At 48.9% G+C, this 25171-nt stretch overlaps 1 protein-coding gene across 1 annotated transcript; it reads right to left on the bottom strand.

Moving 5' to 3' along the window:
* Window positions 1-18519: 18519 nt before the first annotated feature.
* On the bottom strand, window positions 18520-23311 carry TOB1 (transducer of ERBB2, 1). The gene is given in 3 exon segments (XM_056357730.1): window positions 18520-19877; window positions 19879-20464; window positions 23068-23311. Coding segments are annotated over 2 exon segments (978 nt in total). The 5' UTR covers window positions 20328-20464; window positions 23068-23311; the 3' UTR covers window positions 18520-19348.
* Window positions 23312-25171: the final 1860 nt, after the last annotated feature.

Raw genomic sequence — 25171 nt, 5'->3', positions numbered from 1 at the left:
CTATGCTGGAAGGAAATGCCGGTGCTTGAAGTGTGTATTAAATGTATGAGAGGAGGGAGAGAAAGGGAAAAGCCTGCTTGCCTCCTCTGCTCCCAGGGCAGCGGGCTGGGAAGGAGCACGAGCGCCTGTTTGAGGCTCCGGGGAAGAGCTGGAGGAAGGATGCCACCTCCAAAGCCATGCAGCCCCAGCCGGTGGCAGCTGTCAAAGCTCTCCTCCCTTTGCGGATCCCAGAGAAGCAGCATCTCCTGCAGACAGCGGTCTGGGAAGCAGCGAGGGAGCAGACCCACGTTAGCTGGGTCCCAGACCTGCAGGAGCTCCCCAGGGCGCTGGGACGGGTCTGAGACACTTGTGGGGAGGCGGGAGGAAAGCACGGAGCTGCTGGCACAGCGCAGCTTGCCCACCTCCCTTTGCTTCCTCTGGAATGAAGACAAAAAGTGCAACCCATGAATCTGCAAACCCTGCAGCTAGAGCTGAATGGAAACCGTCCGGCACTTGGATCCAAAACGGAGCCACAGGTTATGGTGCAAAGCGCCGGTGCAGCCCCGCTCTGTTAACGGGGGGCAGGGGAGCAGCGATGGCCACAGCTGCTGCACGGGGACAATCGGGCACACTGGTGACATACAGGGCATGATGCACAACACAGCCGGCGGCACAGGGCACGAGGGCCTTGTGGTAGCACGCACGGAGAGATGGCTGGGTGGTTACTCAGCGATAGGATCCTGCATCACCGCAAAGCCCAGAGCAGCTGAGTTCAAAGGGAAGAGGAAATTGAGTGTGTGCTCATTGCAGGGGCTTGCAATGAGGTCAGGTGGAAGTTTTTATGGGCAACCAGCTCCAGAACTAGGAGCAAACAGAGGTGATGACGCCACTGGAATATGATTCAGACAGCAAAGGTATTTAAGAGCTTAGTTCCCAGTTGTTTCAAAGGGAATTAGGGACCCCTGCGAGAATTACCGCCTGGCCGTGGGTCTGGGTTCCTGAGGGAGGTGGCTGGGATGAAGGTCATGCATGGCTTCAGCCACCACCTAATGGCTTCCTGCAAAACGGAGGAGTAATTTCAGCTGGCACCAAATTAGCACCTTGCACCACGAGACCTACTTCCTCCACCTGAAGCACCTTGTGCCCCGGTTTGCTGTAATTCGTGCGATGTGCACGTGCTGTGAAGTTCTCCACGTCTATAATTACCAGGAAAAGCTCATGGCCAGGCTGGGTATTTACAGCGAGGCTGGATGGAGCCAGGTTTCCGAAGGCACGGCTGCAAAAATGTCACCCTGAGCAAGAACTTCGAGTTTAGAGCCTGCGTTTTTATACCAAATATTTAGCGTTTCCCCCTCTGCCAGCACTGGTTACTGATTGACTACAAGTGACCTCCAACCGCCTTATTGACTTACAGCGGCTGTCAGAGGACAAAAAATGAGCCCCATGTCCAGGATCTGAGAAATACTCTGAATGGAGGTTGCACAACTGAATAAATGTTCTGCCAGCTCTTTAAATCTTCAAAAAGAAAAAAACAACAACAAAAAAAAAGTCAGCTTGAGCTCCTGATCTACAATGCAAACACCGGTGGGATATGAAGATAACGCCGCAGCACTAGTGGATGTATCTATGAGCCAAAAAAGTGGCACAGCCTGTCTAATTCACAGCTATTTATGGCTGGGCAAATGATGACATTCAGGCCTGAGAGTTTAGAAAGCAGATGGCAAATCTTCCAAAGGCTGCTGTGTGGGTCAGGTTCCAAAGCCAGGAAAAGTCCGTGTTTTCCTCCGTGCTCATCCCTGTTACTACTGCTGGTCTCAGCCCGCAGGGTGCCAGGCGGTGCTGGGTGCCAGGCGGTGCTGGGTGCCAGGCGGTGCTGGGTGCTCACCCACCCAGCTCCCCCAAGCCTTGGGCTGGCTGGTGGGCACCAACCTGCACGTGCTCTGGCAGCCCATGGCCACAGCCGCTCTGGCGACGGCAAGGAGAGCAAAGCCCAAGGGACATGAATGTCCACGTTTCCAGATTACGGCCAGTTTGGGGTGGGGACCAGCCTCCTCCAGACCCCACTCTGGGGCATCTTGTACGATCCCCTGGGGCACGGGACACTGGTGCTTATGGGATAGAAAGGGCCGTGGGGCTTGTCCCACCTGGCAGCTCCTACCCCCTCCTCTCATTTGTCCCAGAGATGGCTAGAAATGCAGGAGGCCAGAAGAGGGCTGGAGAAAAAGAGAAGGAGAAGAAGGTTTACCCAGAGGGAGGAGGGGGAACATTTTTTTGCCTTAAACTGGCATGACAACATGGTAGTTGGACTGGATTAACTGCCATAAAAAGGAACTACCCACGAAGGGGTTTTTGCCTTCTCTTCCTCCTCCGCTCCACTCCTAACACACCCAAAGCAAGGCGGGTACTGTAACCCGTGTAAAGGACGTGACTTCCTCTACTGCTTGAAATAAATAGAAAAACAACAGCAATAAATCTCCAGGATCAGATGGTATTCACCCACGGGTAAAAGTACCGACATAAAAAAATTTGCTTAACCATTAACTGCAGTGGATAACCTTTGCTTCAGCCTGCAGCAGGACCAGAGGGTGGAAGGTGGCAAATGTGGGGCTAAGTTTAGGGAAAGGTTTTAGAAAAGGGTTCCTGGGGGCTGGGTAGGAAAACCAGCAGGTCTGGTAGAAACCATGATAGAGGATAGAAGTCACCGCTGAATGGTAAATGTGATGTAAAGAGGAAGAGTCTGTGGACTTCAACAGAGGGAAGTGATGCTCAGAAACACTTAACTTTCTTTGAAGTAGTCACGAGGACAGAGATGGTCCAGCTGATAGAGCTGGCTCGGATCACGGCCTTACAGCAACTTCCTCACCCAAGGCTTTTAAAGACATTTAGCTGTCCTGCGGGGAGAGGTAAGGCGGTCTCTGGAGCCGACAACGGGCTGAATCATCGGAAAGCAAGGGTGAGACCGAAAGGTCAGCTTTCACAATGCAGGGAAGTCATCGGCAGCATCCCAGGGGATCTGTGCGAGGACCTGGGCTGCCTGATGTAGGTGGTCTGGAAGAGGGATGGGAGAGGTGGGTTACAAAGGTCGTTGCTGAAATCAGGTTACTTAGGGCTGCAAAACCGCAAGCTGACTGCGAGGAGCTGCAGAAGGGAATCATCATACCAAGTGACAGGATGATAAAGCAGCCGATGAAATGCAATGTTGATTAATATACCCAGGGGAAAAAGCAAGTCCTAGCTGTGCACCCCTACGAAAACCTCAAACAAGCTTTTCCCATTTGAGACCCGGATGATCCGCACGTGGAGCTGAGTGCTCTGCCTCTGGTGCGCAACATCGCACCGCTCGAAACAGCACCAGCAGCTCGATGGCTTGCACCGCTCCCCGGAACAAGCACAAAAGCCTGTGGACATCTTAAAAACCCAGCAGCACTTGCACGTCATGCTCAGGGGCCGGGTTGGTTACTTGCTAGGAAAACCCTACCGGCTATTAGAGACTTGCTCCTAAAGAACCAGATACATCCCAGCCCCATCAAGACAATTTTTGCTGAAACAGGCACCTTACCTCCATCTGCCCCCACCGGCACACCTTGCTGCAGGAGGGACAGCGGTCACGGACACAAACCTTCCAGCTCCGGAGCCCCGAGCCTCTTTGGAAGGTGCCCACAACTGCTGCATCCACAGCGCTTGGGGAAGGTGCTGGAAATCCCAGAGCTCCGTCTGGAAGCGGCTCCAAGGTCGGCTCCAAGTCACTGCACACCGGGACAGAAAGTAAGATGCCAACTGGGCCATTACAGGGCCGGGGCTCGCTGTCCTGAACAGCACTCGCCGCAGGACCAGGCAGGCTCGGGTTCTCCATCCAGTGGCGTCCAACCCATCATTTAATCACACGAGCCAAAGGCAAGCGCCGGCACCCAACCAGCCACACGCACAACTACTGCACCCAGCGCGGTGGCCCCAGGGTCTTCCTCCCACGGACACATCTCCCTAGTTTTGCAGTATTCTGGGGTGCAAGGAGGAACCCCTCGGTCCCTGAGTGCTGGAGCGGGGGCAGGAGGGCCGGCAGCGTGGGGCATCGCCGCGTGGGGACCTGGCACCCAGCACCCTCCAGCTGCGACTGGATGGGCATCGCCCCAGTTAATGCCACTGTTTCACAGGCCCTTGGCTGTATAATTTACATTTCCTACCTCCCCCCAGCTCCACGGCTGGTCCTCACTCAACCCATTTTATCCTCGTCTGGTCAGTAATATACCCACACAGATTTTAGGTTTATCAGCGGGGAAAAAAAATAATACAGTAGGAACCATGATAAGGCAATCAAATCCATTTCCAGAGCTGCAGGAAAAAGACACAATGTATAATTTATTTGAGGGTTTTTCTCTCCCTGTTTGCAGATTGCACAGTTTCTAAATATATTGGTCCAGTTATTCAGAATTATTCATGAATCTCTCCGGTGAATAATACTTGACCTGCAGATCATCCAGAAAGTGAATATTGCAATCAAATTCTCCATTTCTGCTGTAATTTATTGTAGCTAACAGATGTATACTACTCAGGTAATTAACTCAGGATGAAGCTCACATTGTGTATTTGATTATAATATTTGCAATTCACAATTTTCACTGTGCTAGCTAGCTCCAAAAGTCATCTCGTTAAGAGGCGGGCGAAAGTATCTTATCTCTGACATAACGAAATTGCTACTTTTATCAGTCAGTTTGGTGTTTTGGGGAAGGAGCAGCCGCCGGCCAGCACGTGTGCCCAGAGCCACTGTGCTGGAAGGGCTGGATATAGACACCGCAGGCTCGCACAGAGCCAGCAGAGAATAAACACAGATTAAAAGGAAAAAATTAACAGTTTTCTGGAATCTACTCATCTAACAGGTGTGATAAGCAGGACTGACACCAAAATCTCCTTATGTATTGGGTCTCTGCTGATGTTTTTTCCCTGAAAATATCAGGAGCACGGGTGGCGTGGGCATTTTTCTCCTCGAGTGTCCAGCCCATGCCCGTGCTCAGGATTATTTACCGCGTTTGCATGATGGGGCTGCCTGGATGGGGGCCACACTCCGTGAAGAGTGATGGGGAGCTACAACTCACAACTGTGTGCAGAGCTCACAGGCCAAGCAGACGGGTGACGGGATGCAGCAAGCGGTCCCTCGGTGCCACGGGTGACGGGATGGAGCAAGCGGTCCCTCGGTGCCACGGGTGACGGGATGCAGCAAGCGGTCCCTCGGTGCCACGGGTGACGGGATGGAGCAAGCGGTCCCTCGGTGCCACGGGTGACGGGATGGAGCAAGCGGTCCCTCGGTGCCATGGCCCTGCAGAGCATCCTTGGTGCCGCTGGAAGGGCTGGACCACCTTTCGGCAACTGCCACTTGTTGGGTTTTCGGTTACAGAAATACCTAAGCGCACTGACAACCCAAAGCATTTAGGATTCATGAGTCACATCTCCCAGTGTCACAAATTTTGCTTTAAAAAATGTTATTTCTTTTAAATAAATAAATTCTTGGGTGTTCCAGTTGTTCTTTTAATTTGCCTTCAGAGGGCAGAGCCCTTCAGTGATCACAGGTTTATGCTTTCCTTTGCCACAGCTAGTATGAAATGTATACTCATTTTTTTCTCACTTTTATTTGTGAATGGAAGTTTAAGGTCTCACTCGGAGAATCTCCCAAGCAGAAGCTTTTGGAGATCTCTCAGCCCTGACGAGCCTCCCGGGAGGGTCAGGAGGAGCAGTGTTGCCACCTAGGGACTTTCTATGAGCTCTAAAGAAGTTTTCTCCAAACTGGGATGCTCTGATGCATTTCACATGGGCACCTGCTCTTCGCCTGCTCACTGGAGGTGTTTCTGGGGGGTCCTTTTGGCCTGGCTTCTGTTTTCCTGCAAAATTATTAGCCCTTGTGCCTCAGCAATGAGTGCCAGCCAGAAATTCTGCCCTGCTGCCTCATAAAGCCTGTCACCCAGCCCCTCGGGCGGTGGCTCCGGGAATATATCCATCCCGAGATGCACTTCTACACCTGTTACTTATCAACTCCATTTTTCATGTTTAGCTATAGAAGTTTTTCAGCAGACCAAAATTGAAGGAGGATTTGCTGCTCCTACTCTGGCAGGAAGATTTACACATGAACAAATGATTTGTAACAAATCCAGTGTAAGATAGATGGAGCTCCTTCTCTTGTTCACAAATTATTCACAGACTACGGGTTTGAAGAGGAAGACATTTTTTTCCTTGCTTCAAAAAATACATACACATGCATTTTTTTATTATTATTTATGACTACTTTCACTGTAAAAACCACTTCTGAGAGCATCTTTTGCAGAATTATTGCAGCTCACAGGTTGTTTAGCTGGTAATCTGGAGAAAGGACAGGTTTGGGGGTTGGCGTTCTTTTTCCTTTCTCCTTTTTTTTTAGTAATTGCCTTGACCAATGAGATTTTTGTCACGGGTTTGAGCTTCTGGGCATAAAATGTAAAGTTCCTGGCCTCCCCTTTTCTCATCTCTGCTCAAGGGAGCCTATTGCAGAAACAGCCCCTGGATTTTGCTGGGTGAGCACCAGGGCAAGTTCCAGGGCAAGTGCTCTCCACCGACCAGGTGAGGATACATTCTGCAAGCGCTCCCCAGCATGATGAAAAAAGTGCTGCTTCTAGAAGCATTTCTGGCAAGGAGGGAGGTTCCTAGAGCCTCCGGTGCCACCTCGGGGGGGAAGCAGGGGGAGATGGGCATGCAACTCAGAGCAGGAGCCCCAGACACCCTGAAGGGCTCAGACAGATATTTCTGGGTCGGACCCTGGGGGTTTGCTTCTCTTCCGTATTTCCCATGTAAGGAACTAGTTTTCTTTTTCTGGATGAAGCTTTCTTTTCCCTACTTCCATAGCTAGAATGAAAATGCATCTCCCTGTACCTGGCCATGCTGTGAGTGGGGGCAGGTTCTCGATCCAGCTGTGGTGCACTCACACATAATTCCGATTTTTCCTTCTGGGTCAGGCAGGTAAGTGAAGCAGCACCAAGCCTTGTCTTCGTGGCAGGGAGCTGTGCCCTGCAGGAGTCATGCAGCCCTGGGACATGGGCATTGCCTTACAAAATCTAACAGTTCCTTAAAAAAAGCAAACAAAAAAACCCCCACCACAACAAACAAACAATTTAGATAGAGTATTTTGGTCCTGAAGATCCAGACATTGCTAGGTGCTAACTAGGTCGCTATTCAAATCCCTGTCTTCGTGGCTGGGGTGGTCCAGGTGTGAGCACGTGTGTCTACGTTATGTATCGATTTGTGCAAATCGTGTAACATACGTAAAATTCATTGGCCTGTGAGCTGAGCAAATACACAATAGGTCTGCGAATCCATTATTGGTAGGAGCAGATGGGTTGCTTGCTTAAATAAATGCATTTGCAAACTCGTCTAGGTCTGCTTTCAAAAACACCAGTTTGTTTATGTAACATGGTGTAGCCAGGCTCCTGCACCCTCTGCTCACCAAACCTTCCCTGCCCTGGAGTTCAGGTGCTTTCATTTTTGCATAAAGAAAATCTGAACACAATTAAGTTTTTGCGAACCTAATTAAAAAAAAAAAATCTCTTTTTATTTGTAACGTATGAGTAAAGCACTGTTTACGTTCATGCACTGTTAATTGGAAGCATCCATAATATGTCAGTCTGAGGCAGAGCAAAATAGATGCAGAATAAAAATATCTACAATGACCTGGTCCTGCAAATGCTGAGTAACTTTATGCTGTGGAGCAGAAGTGCCTTGAAACAGACTGATGTTACTCATTCCTTCTGGAGCTGTACATAGGGGATGGCCGGAGTCAGCAAGAGCAAGGGAGGGAAATAAAAAGCGACATTTTCCCTTATTCTGCCGTTGCATCCTCAGCTGACAAAAATGGGCTGGGGAGAAGCACATTTGTTTGCTTTGTGGCTGCCTGGGTGGGCGCTGCTCATTCACCTGGGGGAGCCCATTTCCACCCAGCGCCGTGCCCTGCCTCGACGCAGCCAGCTCTCACACCGCACTACAGCCCGCAGCCCGCCACCGCTCCCCAGACACCCCGGAGACCTTCTGCTGGAGAGGAGGAGGAGGAGGAGGAGGAGGAGGAGAGCACGCTCACGTGGCTCATCAGCTGCCTGCGCAAAACCAAGCTGGTGGCTGCAGCCCGCTCCCACAGCACAATTGCGGAGCCACGCACGCGGCTGGCTCTCAATGGCCACCTTTGTTGGCAGCCCCAGGCAGGAGCGGGCAGGCTGCTGACGTGGCACCCGGCTGTGTCACCTTGCCCTGTCCCCTGCCCGGGTGCCTGCCCAGGAGAGCCCTGCCTTCAGCCACAAGCAGGGGCTCAGAGCACCTCCTGCCTCATTTTTACGTTCGCTTTTATGTCTTAGAAAGAAAATGACACAAAGAAAAGAGCCCAGCAGAGGAGGAAAGAGGTGGAGACACTTCCCCTTTGATAGTTACTTCCTTTCTCTTCATTTCCTCCTTTCCCCCCTTCCAGTTTCCTCCCCCACCTGTTGAAACCTGGTTACCACAACAGGATGAACGAAAAAACTGCTATTTCCACGTGTGAAGCTGTTACAATTTTAAATAATTGGTTTTTTTTTTAAAAAAAACACAACCAACCAATAACCCAGGGGAAGAAAGCATCTCCCCCCCCGCAGCACCCAGCGCCGCTGACCGCCCCGCTCGCCGCGCTGGCGCTGCTTGGCAGACACACTCCCACCCCAGCAAAAGTCAATGTTTGCATTTGTCACGTATATTTATAGTGCATCCTAGAGCTAGCCGTGCCTCAGCGCAGCCTCCTGGGCCGATTGCCATGTTGAAAGGCACCTCCCAGCAAATGTTACTTCATTTCTGGAAGGACAGAGGAAAGAAGAATCCACAAGTGAATCCTGGCAGGAACTGGCTGCAGGGTCCCCGTTGCACCAGCCCTTCAGGTTCTTCCAGCTCACCAGGACAATGTGCACAGTGAAGGCACTTGCTCGGCCAGAGGCCTCCCAGTACCTGACCTCTGTAAACACCAACACTTCCAGCAGCAAAACACCCAGCACAGACCCCTCACCCTGGGCTGACCGCACCGCAGAAGGACCGTCAGGATAAATCCATTGGCTTTTCGTGGGTTTTGGGGGTCTGCTTTTAAGAGGACTTCAAAGAATTACAAGTAATCGTGACCAATTTCCAATTTTCCTTCATTTTGTCTCGTCTGGCATGTTCCTGTACTACTAGGATGCCATTGAGTGTTACACACTGATTAACACCTTTGCTGCGGGCACCGCGCAGCCCAGGTCACCTCCAGCACAAAGGACTTGTGCCCCTGCCTACACCAAGCAGCAGCCCCCGAAGTTCAGTCCCGCTCGACACCAGCTCCTTTGAAAACACCCCCCTGAAGCAGCTGTCCCCAGTTTAAGCACATCCCAATCAAGCACGGGATTCTGAACGGATGGAAAGGAAATACTACTTTCTCTTTTCCCGTGCTGTGGGAGGGATTGTGCCTTTCACAAGAGACTAAGGCCAACCTTCATGGTGCCAAAGTCCATGGCTCACCTCATCCCTGGCTCCACAGGGAACAGCTGGTGGCTCCGTCATCTCTTCTCTGCTCCATCCTCACCTCCAGACTGGGGACAGCGATACCACACAGGGCTTTTCTAAGGATAAAAGTCAGTGGACGACTTGGAGGTGCTTTACACCACCAGTGGTATCGTACCCTGGGGTTACCCAGAGCTCTTAAGTGAGAAGGAAACCTCACGGCTCCTCCACAAGGCACAGAACCAGGGTTACACCTTGCGCTGATGGGGAGCGGAGTCCCAGAGAAATCAGAACGGCTGCTGGGAGCCAGGAGCAGGCGAGCATGGTGAGCAGGTCGTGTCCTTTCATTTCCAGCTCTCCACATGATTTATCAAGTGGTTATGGGGGAAAAAAACCCACCAAACCCAAAACCAAACAACCAAGTAAATAAAGAAAGAACAGGACAGAGGTTATACAGCCTGGGCTCCACTCTGTCTCTCAGCCTACCCAGATAAATGTCGTTATGGGAAAGGCTGGAGATTGGATACGGCCCTCAAGTTCAGGAGCTCTAACGGGGAGTGAAAGAAAAAGCTCTGGATGAAGATAACTGCAGCCATTACATGACTAATCCCAACATCTACAGACATTTTCCCCTCTGCCTGTAAGGGTTATGTGATCCTAAACATCCTTAAGGAAAACTTTCCCATTCTGGCTAGCAGATGACTAACTGCTTGCAAATAATAGAGGTATCTTTTTATATATGACAGAAGACCAAAATATCCAAGATGACAGTGCCCCACAGAAATGACTCAAAGCCCGGCACTCGAGCACAGCTAGCTCTTTCCAAAAAGCAACTGGGAACCAGACAAGTGAGAGCCCGGCTGCAGCACTCCCAGCCAGAATGAGCCCTTTGTTTGAGCAAATGCAAATGTCAGGAGAGGGAATGGGCCAGTTGCCACCCTGCAGCAATGCCCCCGGCAGCAGGGTCGGGCTGGACGGCCCCAGATCTCTCCAGAAAATAGGCAAAGTCAAAACCCCAGCACCAACCACTCAGACCTTTGGAGACAGTCATCTCAAAATCAGTCTCACGGAGGATCCCCATCTCCACTTATGTATCACTCATTTTCTAATTGTCAGCCATACTTTTAAGTACGCGGAGTCCATTTGTGCAGGCATCAAAAAGCCAAACTCATTGGAGATCTCAGACCAAAAAGTATTTTAAAATGTATTATTAGCACATATTGCCCACAGCACACACGTAGAGAGGAAAGGTTTTGGTGACTGTTAAAGGCAGAAGTCTGTCCTGCATAGTGAAGGTTTCCCTCCCACAGTTACCTTTGCTGTAGGTGAACAGGATCCATCCATCCTCCTTTTCTGAGCCTCGGAGGGCATGGTGGTGGAGCAGGACTTTTTCAACAGCAGCAGCGCAGCCATGGAAATCAGCCTGGGAAGGGCTTTGGAATGCTGCAGAGAAAGAAAGGGATAAAGTGTATATTAATACAGCAGGATTGTTTGTAAGAGTCCCATGTTACCATTGACAATTAACTATAGATCAGCAGAGGAGCATCATTCTCTACCATAAGTATGTATATTTTTAGATAAATATATTCCACAAACATTTTCTAAAGGAAGGCTTTTTGTCTAAAGCATCCACTTCTCAAGCCCCCGGTGGTACAGTGTAAACCATCTTAACTAATAACAATTGTCTCTGCATTTGTTTCTTGAACACAGATCACAACATACACAGTTTATTTGAGAGTGTGTGTATACTCTTGAATTTCTGTCCTCCTTACTCAGCCTCATACACCAGGCAACTGTGAGGCCGGGGAAGGACACAGCCCTGCCCTGAAGAGATTACAGTCTCCATCAGATAATACACTGCAAATTATACATGGTGAGGCACAGACCTCGGACAAGCAGAAGGGGGAGAACAGCTTGGTTCGGGAAGGAAACCAAGAAAAGCAAGTTTTAAGGAAGACCTTGAAGAAAGAAAAATCAGGAGGGGGAAACCTAGGAACTTCAAAGACTAAACAAGGTAAGAGAGAGTTTGTACAGCAGAACATTGGTAAAAAGGACTGATTCACAAAGGTGAGATCCAGATGCTAAATTTGACTGATCTTCTGGTATCTAACTTTGGGCGGGTAAGCTATTCCAAATACCGAATTCTTGCAACCACAGAGACACCAAGAAAAAAAATGAAAGACAACGTCACTGACCTTTGGAAGTTCATCGCCCCCCACCTGCATGCCATTACTGAGGAGATCATCAAATCAGCCTTGCTCACAGGTCTCCAGTATCACCAGCAGCTTCGCTTACTCCCCCCAGCCACTGCCACATGGCACACTTGAGGACAACGAGGCAACATGAGACATGGCGGGATGGATGGCTTACAGCCCGTGCAGCTCCACCGCACGATGTCCACGCTTCCCTCCCATTAATTAGGCTAGTAGAGTACCTCCCATAGCAGCTCGTCAAGGCTTTGCCTTCGTTTGTAGACTCAGCGGAGCAGGAACCAGCACAGTGGTGCAGCCAACGCGTTGTAGCGAGGACGGTGCAAGACGTAAGCGAGGCAAGGGCAGGGAGAAGGGACAGCGATTATTAGGTCAGCTGGTGCAGTCAGAAAAACTACACATGCTTTCAGGCACATAAGGCTTCCCAAGGTCTGAAATAGAAGCAATAACCTTAGAGCTAAATACAGGTTGAGAATAATTGTTCTGAGTTAAACTTCATTATATTAATGAATTAGGCAATTTGAGGGAAAGGATGATTGGTTCCTGTTGATCAAAGGGAGGATGCTAGCCAGAGGACAGCTGATAATGTCACTTATGGCACAAAGAGAGAGCGAGAAAGACAGGAATAATTATTACCTAGGGATGGCTGGTGGTAGCAAAAATTACAATGCAAGGTGCAATCAACATCTGTGTGATTTTTATATCCTAGAGTCAGGAATTTTAGTACCTGGATTGTCTTTTGAAGCAGTCTTGGAGACCTTCCTTGAAGGTCAGGAGTGCGAGGTCAGAGATGCAGTGGTTGATCCTTTACCGAGTGTTTCTGTCCTTTACCGGTTGGTACAAGTTAATTGGAGTTGGTTGCCTCCAGTTGTTGCCACCAGACTGTCAAACCTGTCACCAAACCACACAGACAGGAGGGCGGTGGCAGCTCTCCGTCCTTCTGTATCACTTGGAAATCTGATTCCATTAAGCAGCTGTGGTTAATTGCCAACACTTCTGAGTTCATCACTATCCTTCAGATATTTTGTTTCCTCTGAAGTGCTAGTCCCTGGGAACCTGTGATTTCCAAAGGATCTACATTTTCACATAAAAATTAACTTCTTTGTGGACTTGTAAAGAAAAGCTAGAACATTCTGAAATCTATTTAACTCTGTACCCAGAAGACAAATTAATATGGTGAGAGGCTGATTGTTTTTTACGATTACCTCATAATTTCTAAAATATTCTTGGAGGCCTGAATCACAATTTCTTGAGTGATTTGGTTTGGCAACACTGAAGTGAGTCTTTAAGGACAGGACTCCAACAGTCTAGGAGGCACACATGGAGAGCATCCTCACGCATTACTTAAAAATGAAACATCAGATGTTCTCAAGCAAAATTTGATCGGTGGCTCTAAGCAGTTACTGAATACAACATGAGATTCACAAATACCTACAAAGTAGGTAATTGCCCCAGGTGTTCACGTTTTCACAGGTAGCCAGGAATCTTGGACTCTTCCCACTAAACTGCCAAACAGGGGTGCTGTGTGTATCTGACTGACCCCGAGAGACACAGACAGACCGAGAACCCGCTGGCTTAAAAAATAAATTGTAGTTACCTACCACATCTGAGACTCAGCGGGGAGTTAAAGGCTCAAGTATAGGCTTAAAAACACTGAAACTACTTGTGACGAGGCTGAAGCAACCTGTTGAAGACAGGGCAGACAGTTCATGGCACAGCTGGGGCAGAGCCCAGCAGCCCCGGTTGCTGTGCTGGTACACGGGATGCTTAACCTTATGGTCTACCAAAAAATCAAAGAAGAATTTGTTTTAGTTTGTAAAATCTGTATGCAAATCTAATTTTGACCAGCAGCAACTTCAGTGAGTAGGCTGGTGCAAAATTTTCACATGATTTGTACTGGAGGAATATATACTTCCGTATCTATAGAAACACCCACAGAAATTCTTTTAGAGAATCACAATAGTCAGTATGTGAGATCTCACTGCTCCGGAGGCCTTCTGCTCCGATGGTGGATGAATCAGACTCTATATACCATGGACAATGAGAATCAAGTGCTTCACTTTTATATGCATGCCTTATTTCAAAATGTAAAGGTCATCCCATACACGTTAAGTGAATTGTACAACGGAGGAGACTCTCAAAGGCCACAGAGACTAAAGGCAGTAAAAGGAGAGAACAGTAGGTCAGCCTCAGATGTTCCTGTGGCATACAGAAATCGGATGAAGTTCCTTATCGACAGCAAAAGGCCAGCAACTGCCAGCTAACGGCTGACACCTGCTCACAGTGAATTTCAGTGGAGACAGAGGTGGGAACCAACACAGAAAAGGGCAGTGACTTGCCCACAGACAGATCCGGAACGTGGGGTGCCTGAGTTGTCATCCGTTATCCTATGTTCTTCGCTAACCTGCCACCTCCCATTTCCATCAATGTGACTAACAGCTCCCAGGCTGTTGCGTCACTGGATGAGGCTGCCCGAGCCGCCAATTCACCCAGTTGCACGAGACTGTGAGCACCTAACAGAACCCTGGACCGTATCCCGACATCCAGTAGTTCTTTACGCTACATCTTTAAAGTGAAGCCAGCTCCACCACAGCCTACCCAGGGCAGAGGGAGAGGGTACCTTCTGGTGGCCAGAGCACCACGTGCTGAGGTCTTCCACGGCACAGCTGCTCCTGGCATCCAGCAGCTTCAGAGATGAGGTCTGACGGGAGCTGAGTCCAGCTGCAAAGAGCGGCGTGAAAGCCTGGTGCAGCAGAGCAAACAGCGAGAGGCAGCCAACACAGGCAGCAGAGCATGTCGGTCCTTCCGAGGATGCTGTGGGAGAGACAGAAAACACAAAGGAAGGGTTATGGGTGTAGCACGGAATGAATATATTCTGCCAAGGAAAAAAAAAAAAGGTGGGTTTCCAGGTCTGCTTTTAATTGCATTAGCCAGGTATAACCTTCTCAGAGAAGCTCACAGGGGCACTGAACAATAATTAAAGCACCACATTCCCAGAGTCCCCTTTTGTTTTATGCTATGGGCAGCCTTGGAGCCAAGGGGACGAGGGAATGCAGCGCAATGAGCTCCAAGAGGGCACAGAGGCTATAGACTGTTCCAATGTAATGTAATGGTGTCCCAGCTCTCGGAGGAGAGGATCTCTGATTTCAGGCCTCTGAAGTGCTAAATTACCAAACGAAAACTACAGCAAGTTCCACCAAAACTGCAGCCATCAATACTACGCGTTGTTCTTAACAAACAAAAGCGGACAGAATAAAGGATGGGGGTCGAGGGATGTCTGCGCTGTACGCCAAGGTTTTTTCTAAAAATATTTTACACCTGCTACTCCTGCACACTGATCATATTTTGTCTATGAGGTAGAGAACTCGTAGCGCCAAGGGGAATGTGGTTTATGTTCCCGAGCCTTAATGCTTTTTCCCTTCTGTAACGCAAAACTCCTTACTACCGTCACGAAAATAAAGCCAAGAGGACAAAAGTCATACGCGCGCTGCCACAGTAACAGTTTAACAGTTCCTCTCACTCATCTTTGGAAACAATCCCTTCAGCAGGATTTTACTGCTCTGGCACTTCGATTTAGCGAACTTTTTATGCAGCTCATGAGAGGAATGCGGCCAACTCTGTACACTCAATTTAAATCAACTTGCTGATGATATAAAAAAGAAGTGCTGAACCGCCGGTTTGCTTCATCTGCTCCAAACCTACCAACACAAACTCGGAGGTATTTATTCCTGAAACGTTAATAGAACAGTCTGGGGTGCCAGATCAGTACATGAACTCTGCTTTGATCCCCTGCCGGTCCAAAGAGCTGATTTAACAACTAGTTGTTTGGTTACTTGATATTTCAAAAATGCAACTGGGCTGTTTGCTACCGACAGGCTTTTTTGCACGTTGGAGTCTGGTGGGAGCACAGGGCGCAGGCAGCTGGGCAGGCTGGATACATCTGCCACGGGCGTCTGCAGCAAGAGGCCGCACACGCCATGTGTAACAGCATTCGAATTTTGCGTGGAGGAGGAGGGATGGACCTTCCTGGGGCTTACACCCAGCCCTCAATTTGTGTAAATTAGTTAGTCGATTAGATAGTTGAAGTTAAGAGAACTACAAAATTTGTACTCACCGGGATGCCAGTGCCAGCGCAGCCTGTGCCCTCTGCATTCACATCCGTAGCAGGCACCTCTGAGAACACGATGCAGTAAGGAAGCACTACGTACCGTGAACTCCACCTGCGAGCTGGCTCTCCTTTGCAGAAGTAATCGGATCAATTTGATTTTGGCGACCGCTCCCAGACTTCTGATCAAGCGTAAGGTCCGTTGTCTACCCACAAAACAAATGTAGCACAGACAGTAGCCGTCCATCAAATCCTTGCTACCCTGCCATGACAACGTGTCTCTGAGCTCCATTTCACAAAATTACGGTTTTTAGAAGTTAATGGATTGTGCTGAAACGAGCAAGCCTTACAGAAGAAAGTGATTTTAATTTGTGCTTGGGTGGGGACCTCGGGTGCAGAGACAGGATGCACTAAGCAGCATCAAGGGGGATGCGTACTTACAGTGTTACCCTTTTCTTTACTGTAAATTAAAGACATCTTCCGAGGTTTAACTTACACCGGCAATTTTAAGGAAGTAAAATTGCATGTTCACAACAGAAAATACAAAAGAACTTGCACAACTGAGCAAATGCTTCCTTTGCCCCCTTTACTCCTCCCGACACCCTTTCTCTCACAGAAACGCACTTACCTGACAGCACGGCTCCAGAGCAGAACACCGGGTGTGTGCAAATTAAACCAGAGATTGCCTTGGCAATCGTTTAGAACAGAACGTTGCAATGTATATGTCTGAGCTAACAAAATCCAGCACCAAACTTTAGCAAAAGATAAATAAATGGGTGAAGTAGACTGAACAGAAAGCACTCATCTTTAATTTCTGTAAGGAGTAAGGAAAAGCATTACAAATTTTCACACTTGCATTCTTCGGAGAAAACTGGAAGCTCTCCCTACAGATTGTCTCCTTGCAAAGCACCATAAACAACCCCCGCTTATTAAAATCTTTGTATTAAAAAAGGTGCTGCAAAAAAAACCACCTTGTTTCCAGAGATTCCTCCTTGTTGCAAACCACTGCCCTTCGTACGCAGAGCTGGTTACGGTGGAAATGAACAAATCAGCACGGGAAGAGGATAAGCTCCATGACCTTTAAGACAAATGATCTCAGTTTAAATCACAGGAATAGAAATATTAAGAGAACGTGTAGTACAGTCTCCACTGTCAACTTGCTCAACGTCCTAAGCAGTTTAGGTATTACTATTGTATTTTAAATAGTAAAACTGTAGTAGAGTCTTATAACGTCTAGGCATACAAATAGAAATAATACACAGAGATAACATCCTCCATTTTCCAGTAATTGAACCAGTATTTTTTTTTTCCTAATTCTTTTTCTAATTCCTTTTAAAAGCAAAGTCATCCACTTTAAATTAGACACCGAATTATGCACTTCTTAAGTACAGTCCTGTCCACTGATGTGCCGTTAGTGGAAAGATAAACCAGATGGCAAACTCAATAAAAAGGCGCCAATTAAACAGAGACAGTTGAAGCCTAAAAAACCCTTCGCTCCATTATTGCTTTTGAATTGGTTGTCATGGCACTGGAAATTGATACCACTGTCGGCTTCACATCTCCACCCAGCTCAGGTCTTCACAGCTCTGTCCAAAGCAAAGGTCTCACGCTGGTGTTGAGAAACACCCTCTTCCTTCCAGCACTAGGCCATTTCCACCAAAGTTCTGCTCACACCAAACCAGGGGTGTATGTGTGCACGCAACTTACACCTTTTGTAAAATCAAGTGCATCAAACAGGAAAAGACTGATCTTCACCCTCCAATTCCAGTTTCAGAATACTAAAGCTCAGGTAATTTTAACCTGTAGGTTATTACTCACCACCATGAGCGAAAGGACCACCCCACTTAGCATGTCTCTTCTCTTTCTACAGCTCGAACTTCCACGGAAAATAAGCTGATGTTTGTTAGACTTACTTATTAAAGTTGTTGAGGTTCTCTTCCCCCTTGACAATGTCCACTAGCAAGGAACACTATTTGCCAAAAAGATGGGAGAGAGTAAGGGATGCAACTTCAAAATAGCCCTGGAAAAGCTGAGTTGCTTTGTCAGCCTCTGAATTCTTTCTCCTCCCACTCACATTCACATTTTGAGAAGCTATTAAGTCAAAATCGGTAAAATCCACTAGAATAAAACCCTTAGAATGTCACATTGTAGTTGCATTACATTTCACTCTTTTAATACAGCATAAAAAAATGGAAGTTTACAATGAGTTAGTAAACTGTAAATCAGCACTTTTATTCAGTTTAGTTTCTGAGCTATTAATCCCTAATACAGAAACAGAACGCTGATGCACTGGTCTAGGACCTCTCGAGATAATAGTTCAAATCCATTCTGGTGCCATGGCAAGTGAATTTCACTGGATCACCTGAGTCCCTTCTAGATACATCATATCACACAATAACTCACCATTCACAGAGCTTATAGTCTTAACTCTCAAGGAAAAAAACAAAATAAAAATTACCTTCTGACTTCAGTGAGCTGCAGTTACAGAAAACAAGCGAAAGTTTGCTCAAATAATTGTAGGCAAACACTTAATCAGTCTATGTGCTTTGTCAGTAGTATTTTAGGTAAAGCAACCCATTATTGTGGTGCATCAACACAGCAACGCTTTCCATTGCTCCTTTGTGAGGCACTGAGTCAGACTTTTTTGCATCATTAGCACTGACAACACAATAAACGCAGCGCTCTGATCTTCAGCAGAACAGTAAAAACAAAGACCACAACAGTGAATTAATTTTAAAGAATTTTAATACAAACTTAATATAAACTATTTCAGTCCCTCTTAACATGTAAGACACTGACTCAAAATACTTTTATACCTTTTTTCAAGTATTGCACAATGTAGGTACAAAATTAATATTTACGATTACATTTTCTTCCATAATATATAGCAAAAATCTTTAAACTTTTAACAGAAAATACAATTTGTGTTTCTTTTGAAAAAAGCAAATATTTCGTACATTTTAATTCCACCACTAAGGAATATTCTGTACACAACTTTTTATTTTTTTTTTTAGAATTGATGTCTTTAAGATGGATATCTTACAATTTCAGTAAAAAAAATACAACATGAAGCTGCTGCAGCTGTCACAGATCACTGTAGTAAAAAGATATAAATGCAATACCATGTTGTAGAAACAATATATATACTCTGATATTTTACAAACTTTGTACTAAATTAAATTATACAATTAGAAAAAGACCAATAAACCCACCTATTAGTGCCAATTTTTTAAATATATATATACATATATGCTTGTGTACATATATATATAGACACATGAAAAAAATCAGCCACGACCTTGCTATATCTTAAATACTGTAAGAGGCCATATTTTGAGAGTATATTTTTGTAATGTACAGTCAGTATAAAATAATTTTGTGCTTGGTTGGCAAATGAAAAAATGATGCATGTTGTATTTATCTAACCAAGCCTGAATGTATTCATACTACAAGCCTTAAAAAAAATCTCAAGAGGTGGAAAAAAAGATACACCCTTGGGTACGTGCATTTTAACTTGTACAATAGTATTTACTTATATTTCACTTTCGGTTTATTTTTAGTTAGCCATAACTGGCTGGAATTGCTGGTTAGAATACTGCATGTTGTTTAAACTAAAATTCAAGCCATCCACAAAAGACTTCTCATTTAGACCTCCATAGGCTGCAAACATATCAAAGGCATTACTGTACTGGAGAGGACTGAGGTTAAGGGGGCTGTCACCAGGAAAGATGCTACTGGTACTACCTTGACCCTGCATGTTGGGGAAAATGAACTCCTTTGCGTTAGGAGAAAGGGCAGAAGTCTTCTGCTGCTGCTGCTGCTGCTGCTGCTGCTGACTGCCTAAGCCAAGCCCGTAGAGAGAGTGCATGGAGGAGGAAAGGCCTTTCTGCTTCAACAGGTCATTGACATTCAAGCCAAGGTTGGTGGGAGAAGTGCGGGCGACCTTGTTGCTACGGCCGCTATTCTTCATTTTGGTCGAGCCAAACTTGGTGGCAGCAAATGTGGCAGTGGTGAAGGTTAAAGGCTGAGTGGAGCGGGGCATGAAAGTTGGGCTCACAGCAGCAGAGTGACCAAAGGGAGGAGAAGCTAGACACTGAAGATGCTGGGTCACTAATTGGCATGAACACCTGGGCCTCTGGGTTAAAGCTGTTCTTGATTTCCTTATCCAACTCACATCCATTTTCATTATCATCCACATAAAGCACTTTCACTGGTCCCTTTTCACCAATTTGGTATGAAACCTCAAATGGGTCAATCCAAACACTAAGATCCTGAGGCAAGTTGCCACGAACATCATCAATGTCCAAACCACTCTCTTTGGATGCTTGTTCTATGACTGGGTCCACTTTCTCCCCTATATGTATACATCTAAACCCTGATCCTTTGTATGGCTTTTCTGGATACCAGTGCCCTTCATACTTCTTCTTAAGAAGTCTTTCAAGCTCTTCACCAAAAATGTTGACACGTCGTCTGGGAAGCTTATTGTACAAATATGAAATAATAAAATTGAGTGCTACTTGGATTTCAAGCTGCATAGTTGCTATGCCACAAAGTTATAAGTCTGTTTCAAAACCCGAAGAAGAAAGTGTTCAAGATGCCACAGGGGAACAAAATTTCATTCAAAGTGCTGATTCTAGTTGATTATTATCCTTCACCTTGAGTGCTCTTGTTCCTTTAAGAAAAAACAAAAGCAAACACATCCAAATAAGGAAAGTGTAAGATCAAGCTCTAAGGCCTATTCTTTTAGCTTCACTTTTTGCATAAAATAGGTTACTTTGTAAGGCAAAAAATATGTGCATCAAACCACTTATGTTCATGCCTGCGGAAGGTGAGGATGTCAGCCACATTCAGCATGACTTACGAACAATACTGCAGAAGATGCACTAGGCGTGTGTTTACATATACAGCATGGGGCATTTCAAAATCACATGAGCTTGCCGTTTAGTTATTCACAAAGCAGCAAGGATAATTTTTAAAGCATCACAGAACTGCCAGGCCTGTCAAGGGTTCAGTTACCAACCCATATTTGAATGATTTATAGTACTCAGCTGCAGAATTTAGCACCAGGCTATTAGTTTAGCCTGAAAGGTCTTCGGCCAAGGGTCATTTATCATTTTAAAGTTTGCAAACATATTGGCTGCACTGTAAGGTGCAGTATTATAAAAATGTGAACAGTTGCTTCAGAAGATTTCACACAAGTAATTAAAATTATGCAACATTTAAGTCCAAGCAAACCATCTGCATAAACTGCGCATTGGTGAAATTATGCTAACCGAAGAGAAAATGTCCGCTGCACATATACATACAATTCTTCCTCAGAATAGCTAAACTGGTAACGCGGTCAATGCATAGAAAATAGATGCATGTATCTTCTGTCATAAGGGTGGCAACGACCACGAAATGGTTACAATACATTAATTCACAATTTTTCCCCTTTCTACAAATTATTCTTTAGTATCAGATGTAATCTACTAATATATACAAAATTCACTTATCGCGCTGTCTATAGTTCAGATTTCACAAAGTTACTAGAGCTAAGAGCTTTGGATAGCCTCAAAAAACGACTGCTCTTCTTCTCCACGACTCCATTTTATATTAAATATAAAATATGGTTGCCACTCCTTCACAAAGAACAAAAGAGAAATTAGCTATCTAAAGTTAAAGGGACAAGATTCAAGCATTAGCACACATACTGCTAACAAAAATCCTGCAGTACCTTGGCATAAAGGTACTCATCCAGAGGAAACACTTTTGTTCAAAAAGTTCCAATGAAACAAAATAGGGGGTTGGGGTTTTTTTGGCTCAAGTGAAATGCCCAATGAGAATTTCAATTAAGAGTGTCCTTTTCTGCACTGCATCACTATGAACAAAATGTAGCGTAGCTGTCACTAAAGATTAGAGGAATCAAAGTCAGTATGAAAATCCTTTGACAAAGTGAATACAATGCTTTTTTATTTCTTGCTCCAAATAATCTCCTTATAAAGTCTGGAACCCTATTTCCAAGCCACTCGCGTTCTCCCCAACATGGTATGGGAATAGTTTGAAAGCTTGTACGATAAGGCGACCTTTAAACGTTTGCTGGATCAGCACTGGGTGGGGATAAGGAAAAGATCAAGGGCAAACAGAAGATATTTACAAAAGGGCCACAATCAGTACAGAAAAGCTGATTGGGTGGGTTAGAAGGGGCATTTAAAAATGATTTATTAATCCATCTGTTTCGTTTCCCTTCCCCCCACGTCCTTTAGGAAAGAAATGATCTTTTCAAGGCGCACCGGGTGGACGCTATAGCTTTTTCTTAAGCCCCCAAACTACGGTACAAGCAGCTGGTCAAACAAATGGAGCTTGATCGTTTCCAAGTTGGTTTGTTTTTGTTTTTTTTTAAAATATGTATGTTTTATGTAAAGAGGACACCCTCTCCCAGCGGCGGGGTGCTGCCGGGCAGAGCCCCGGCCGGGGCAGGAGCCTTAAGCGCGGTGGGGAGTTACATAACCAGGCAGTCGGGTCTCATTAGATTTCTGCTCACAGCCTGGGAGCTCCGGCAGCGGCTCCGGCAGCGGCGGGGGGAGGAGGAGGAGGAGGAGGAGGAGGGGGGGGGGGGGGGGGGGGAGAGGAAGAGGAGCATTTTCTAAGACCGTCAAAGAGAAAATAAAGCTGAGGATGGGAGATGACTAGAAGGAGGGGGGGCGGGGGGGGTTCAAGGCCCCCTCCCTCGGCACTCAGGCCGGCACCCCGCGCCCGGTGGCGCCCCCGGCCCGCCCCCCCGCCGGGCAGGGTCCTGAGGGCGGCTGCCAGCGCTGCCCGGAGAGGCCCGGCCAGGCAGCAGCGATTAGTCAGCCGGCAACGCTCACCCCTCCCAGGCTGAGCGCGTCCAGGGACCGCCTTGGGGAGGGACCCTCCGCCGCCCGGCTTCCCGGGCCGTGCCCTGGCCCCCAGCCCCCGGCTCCGAGGGGCTGCCGGCGGCCCCCACGCTCTCCTGTCCCCCGGCTCCCCGCCGCCGCGGCCCCCCCGGCACTGCCCCCTCCCCGCGGGGCCGTGCCCGCCCCTCTCCCCGGCCGCGCGGGGTCGTGACCGCCTCGGCACCGCCGCCTCAGCCGCCTCAGGGCCCCCCCGCCGCAGCGCCCGGGGCCGCGCCCGCCTCAGCCCTTCGCTCGCCTCACGGCCGGGCGGCGGCTGCCCCAGCCCCCCGCCTCAGCGGCTGCCGCCGGCCCGGGCCCCGCCGCCCAGCGCACACCCCCGCGCCGGCCGGCGCCCCCGCCCTCAGCGAGCGGTACTCACCCGGGTGGGTGTGCGGGGGGGTAGTGCAAACAGTCCCGGCGGGGGTGGTGAGTGCGGGGGGGGTGGGGGGGCGGCTCAGCACCCGACCCCCATCTCCGAGAGCCGGCTCCCTCGGCGAGGATGGGAGGGGAAAGGAAAGAGAAAAAAAAAAAAAGGGAGGGGGAGGGTTGGAAAAAAAAAGGGGGGGGGAGGGAAAGGGGGGGAGGGCTGCGCTGCTCACACCCCCACGACGGGCGCGCTCGGCCCGCCGCAGCTGGGCTCCTTCTGCTACTGCCTCCCCGCCCGGCGCGCCCCCATATATCGCCTCCCTTCCCCCCGCCCCCGCCCGGCCCCGCCCCCGCCGCCCGCCCGGCCCGCGCCTGCCCGTCACCCGCCGCGCCCCGCCCCCGGCCCCGCCCCCCGCTGCTGCCGCCCCTTCCCCCACCCCGGCGTGGCGGGGCCGCTCTCTACGTCAGCGAGCGCCTCACCCCACAACACCGTTGCGTCACTGCCGACGTCAAACCCTGCCCTCGCGCCCCTCGTCTCCGCAGGGAAGGGTGGGGGGAGGGACTACATCTCCCATGACCGCCGCGGCGGGGGGGGGGCGGCCTCGGCCCGCGGGGACCTCGCTGCTGCGGCTCCGCGGAGGGCCGGCCGAACGGCGGCGGGGAGCGGGGCCGCCCGCAGCCCCTCACGCCTGGGGGCAAGGGGCCAGGCTGCGTCCCGGGGCCGCTGGCGGGGGCGGCCTCCCCTCGGTGGGGAGGGGGGGGGCAGCCCCTCACAGCCCCCCCACTCCCCCCCCCCCCCGCTCCGCCGCTGCTAAAAATACTCCCCACAGGTAGCAACGCTGACCGATTGGCTGCCTGCCCGCCCGGGGAGCCGCCTGATTGGTCACTGCGTATCGAGGAGGGAGACGTCAAAGCCCAGTTTTGGGGGGAAAAGAGTTACCCGGGGGGGCGGGGGAATGCCCGCGGCACCCCTCAGCGCCGCGGCGCCGTGTGAGCCCCGGCCGGGCCGCGCCTGGCTCCGGCCTGGCTCGGGCCTGCAGGCCTCGGCCGCCTCCTCAGGCGGGGCACGGCCGAAGCGGGGGCCAGCGGCTGGGGGCGGCCGGCCGGGAGCCAGGCCCGGTGCGGGAGGGCCGTGCCCTCCCGCTCCAGAACCCCCCGGGCCCTGGCCCCTCACCCCTCGGTGTCGGTGCTGCTGGGGCCGGGGGGCGGCGAGCAGGGCCGCGCTCGGAGGGGGTTTGCCGTCTCTTGCGGTGTTTGTGCAGAAACGGAGCGTTTGGGCCTGAGCCTGAGGGGGCCCCGGGGAGATTTGGAAATGCCAGTCAGGAGCAGCGCCAGGACTTTAACCCCTTTGCAGCTCAGAACGTGTCACTGGCTGTGTGGGAGGCAGCAGCCCAGCAGCCGGAATGTTTGGGAAGATGGCAAGGGTAATATTTGGGATTTTCCATAGCTGAACATTTCTGCTGGAAGGCCTAATTCAGCGGAGAACACGTTTTTATTCAGATGTATCAGTGTTGATGCAGCTAGTACCATGCTGTTGCAAACAACTCTAAAATCTTAATTCAGACTCAAAATTGTCACGCTTCCCCCCCTATTTTTCATTTGTTTTTAACGTGTTATAGGCCTTCAGTGAAAATTGGGTCATCTGTCATCACTGTGCACCCCAAATGGAAAATAAAGCATGAAGATGATAAAATTATAAGCACTGGCAACAAGGTGACTCCTGGGAATTGCTGTAGCGTGGCCAGGAAAACAAACGAGAGTCTTTTTTTGTTTGTTTTGAACAAGTTGTCATTACTTCCACCATGAAAGTTAAGAGACAATGTGAAATAACTACCTGAGCAGATAAGGTGGAAAGACAAATACAGGTGGTTGGGGTTTTTCCCCCTAAATTAAAACGTAGAAAATCTCCCTGGCACAACAAACACCGAGCAGACGGACAGGTACTGCCGGCTGTGTCAGCACACAGTTTGGCGTGGTGCTGTGCTCGGTGCTGTGCTCGGTGCTGTGCTCAGTGCTGCACTGGCCAGGGTAGCAGCAGCAGCAGATTTCCCTTTGAAGTGGGAAAAAACTGCACAATGCTGTAGATCGATGTTTTCAGGTGAGATTTCGTAAGGAGC

The sequence above is a fragment of the Falco biarmicus genome, chromosome 1, assembly GCF_023638135.1.
Source record: "Falco biarmicus isolate bFalBia1 chromosome 1, bFalBia1.pri, whole genome shotgun sequence".
Taxonomy (NCBI): domain Eukaryota; kingdom Metazoa; phylum Chordata; class Aves; order Falconiformes; family Falconidae; genus Falco; species Falco biarmicus.
This window is presented reverse-complemented; position numbering and strand designations above follow the sequence as displayed.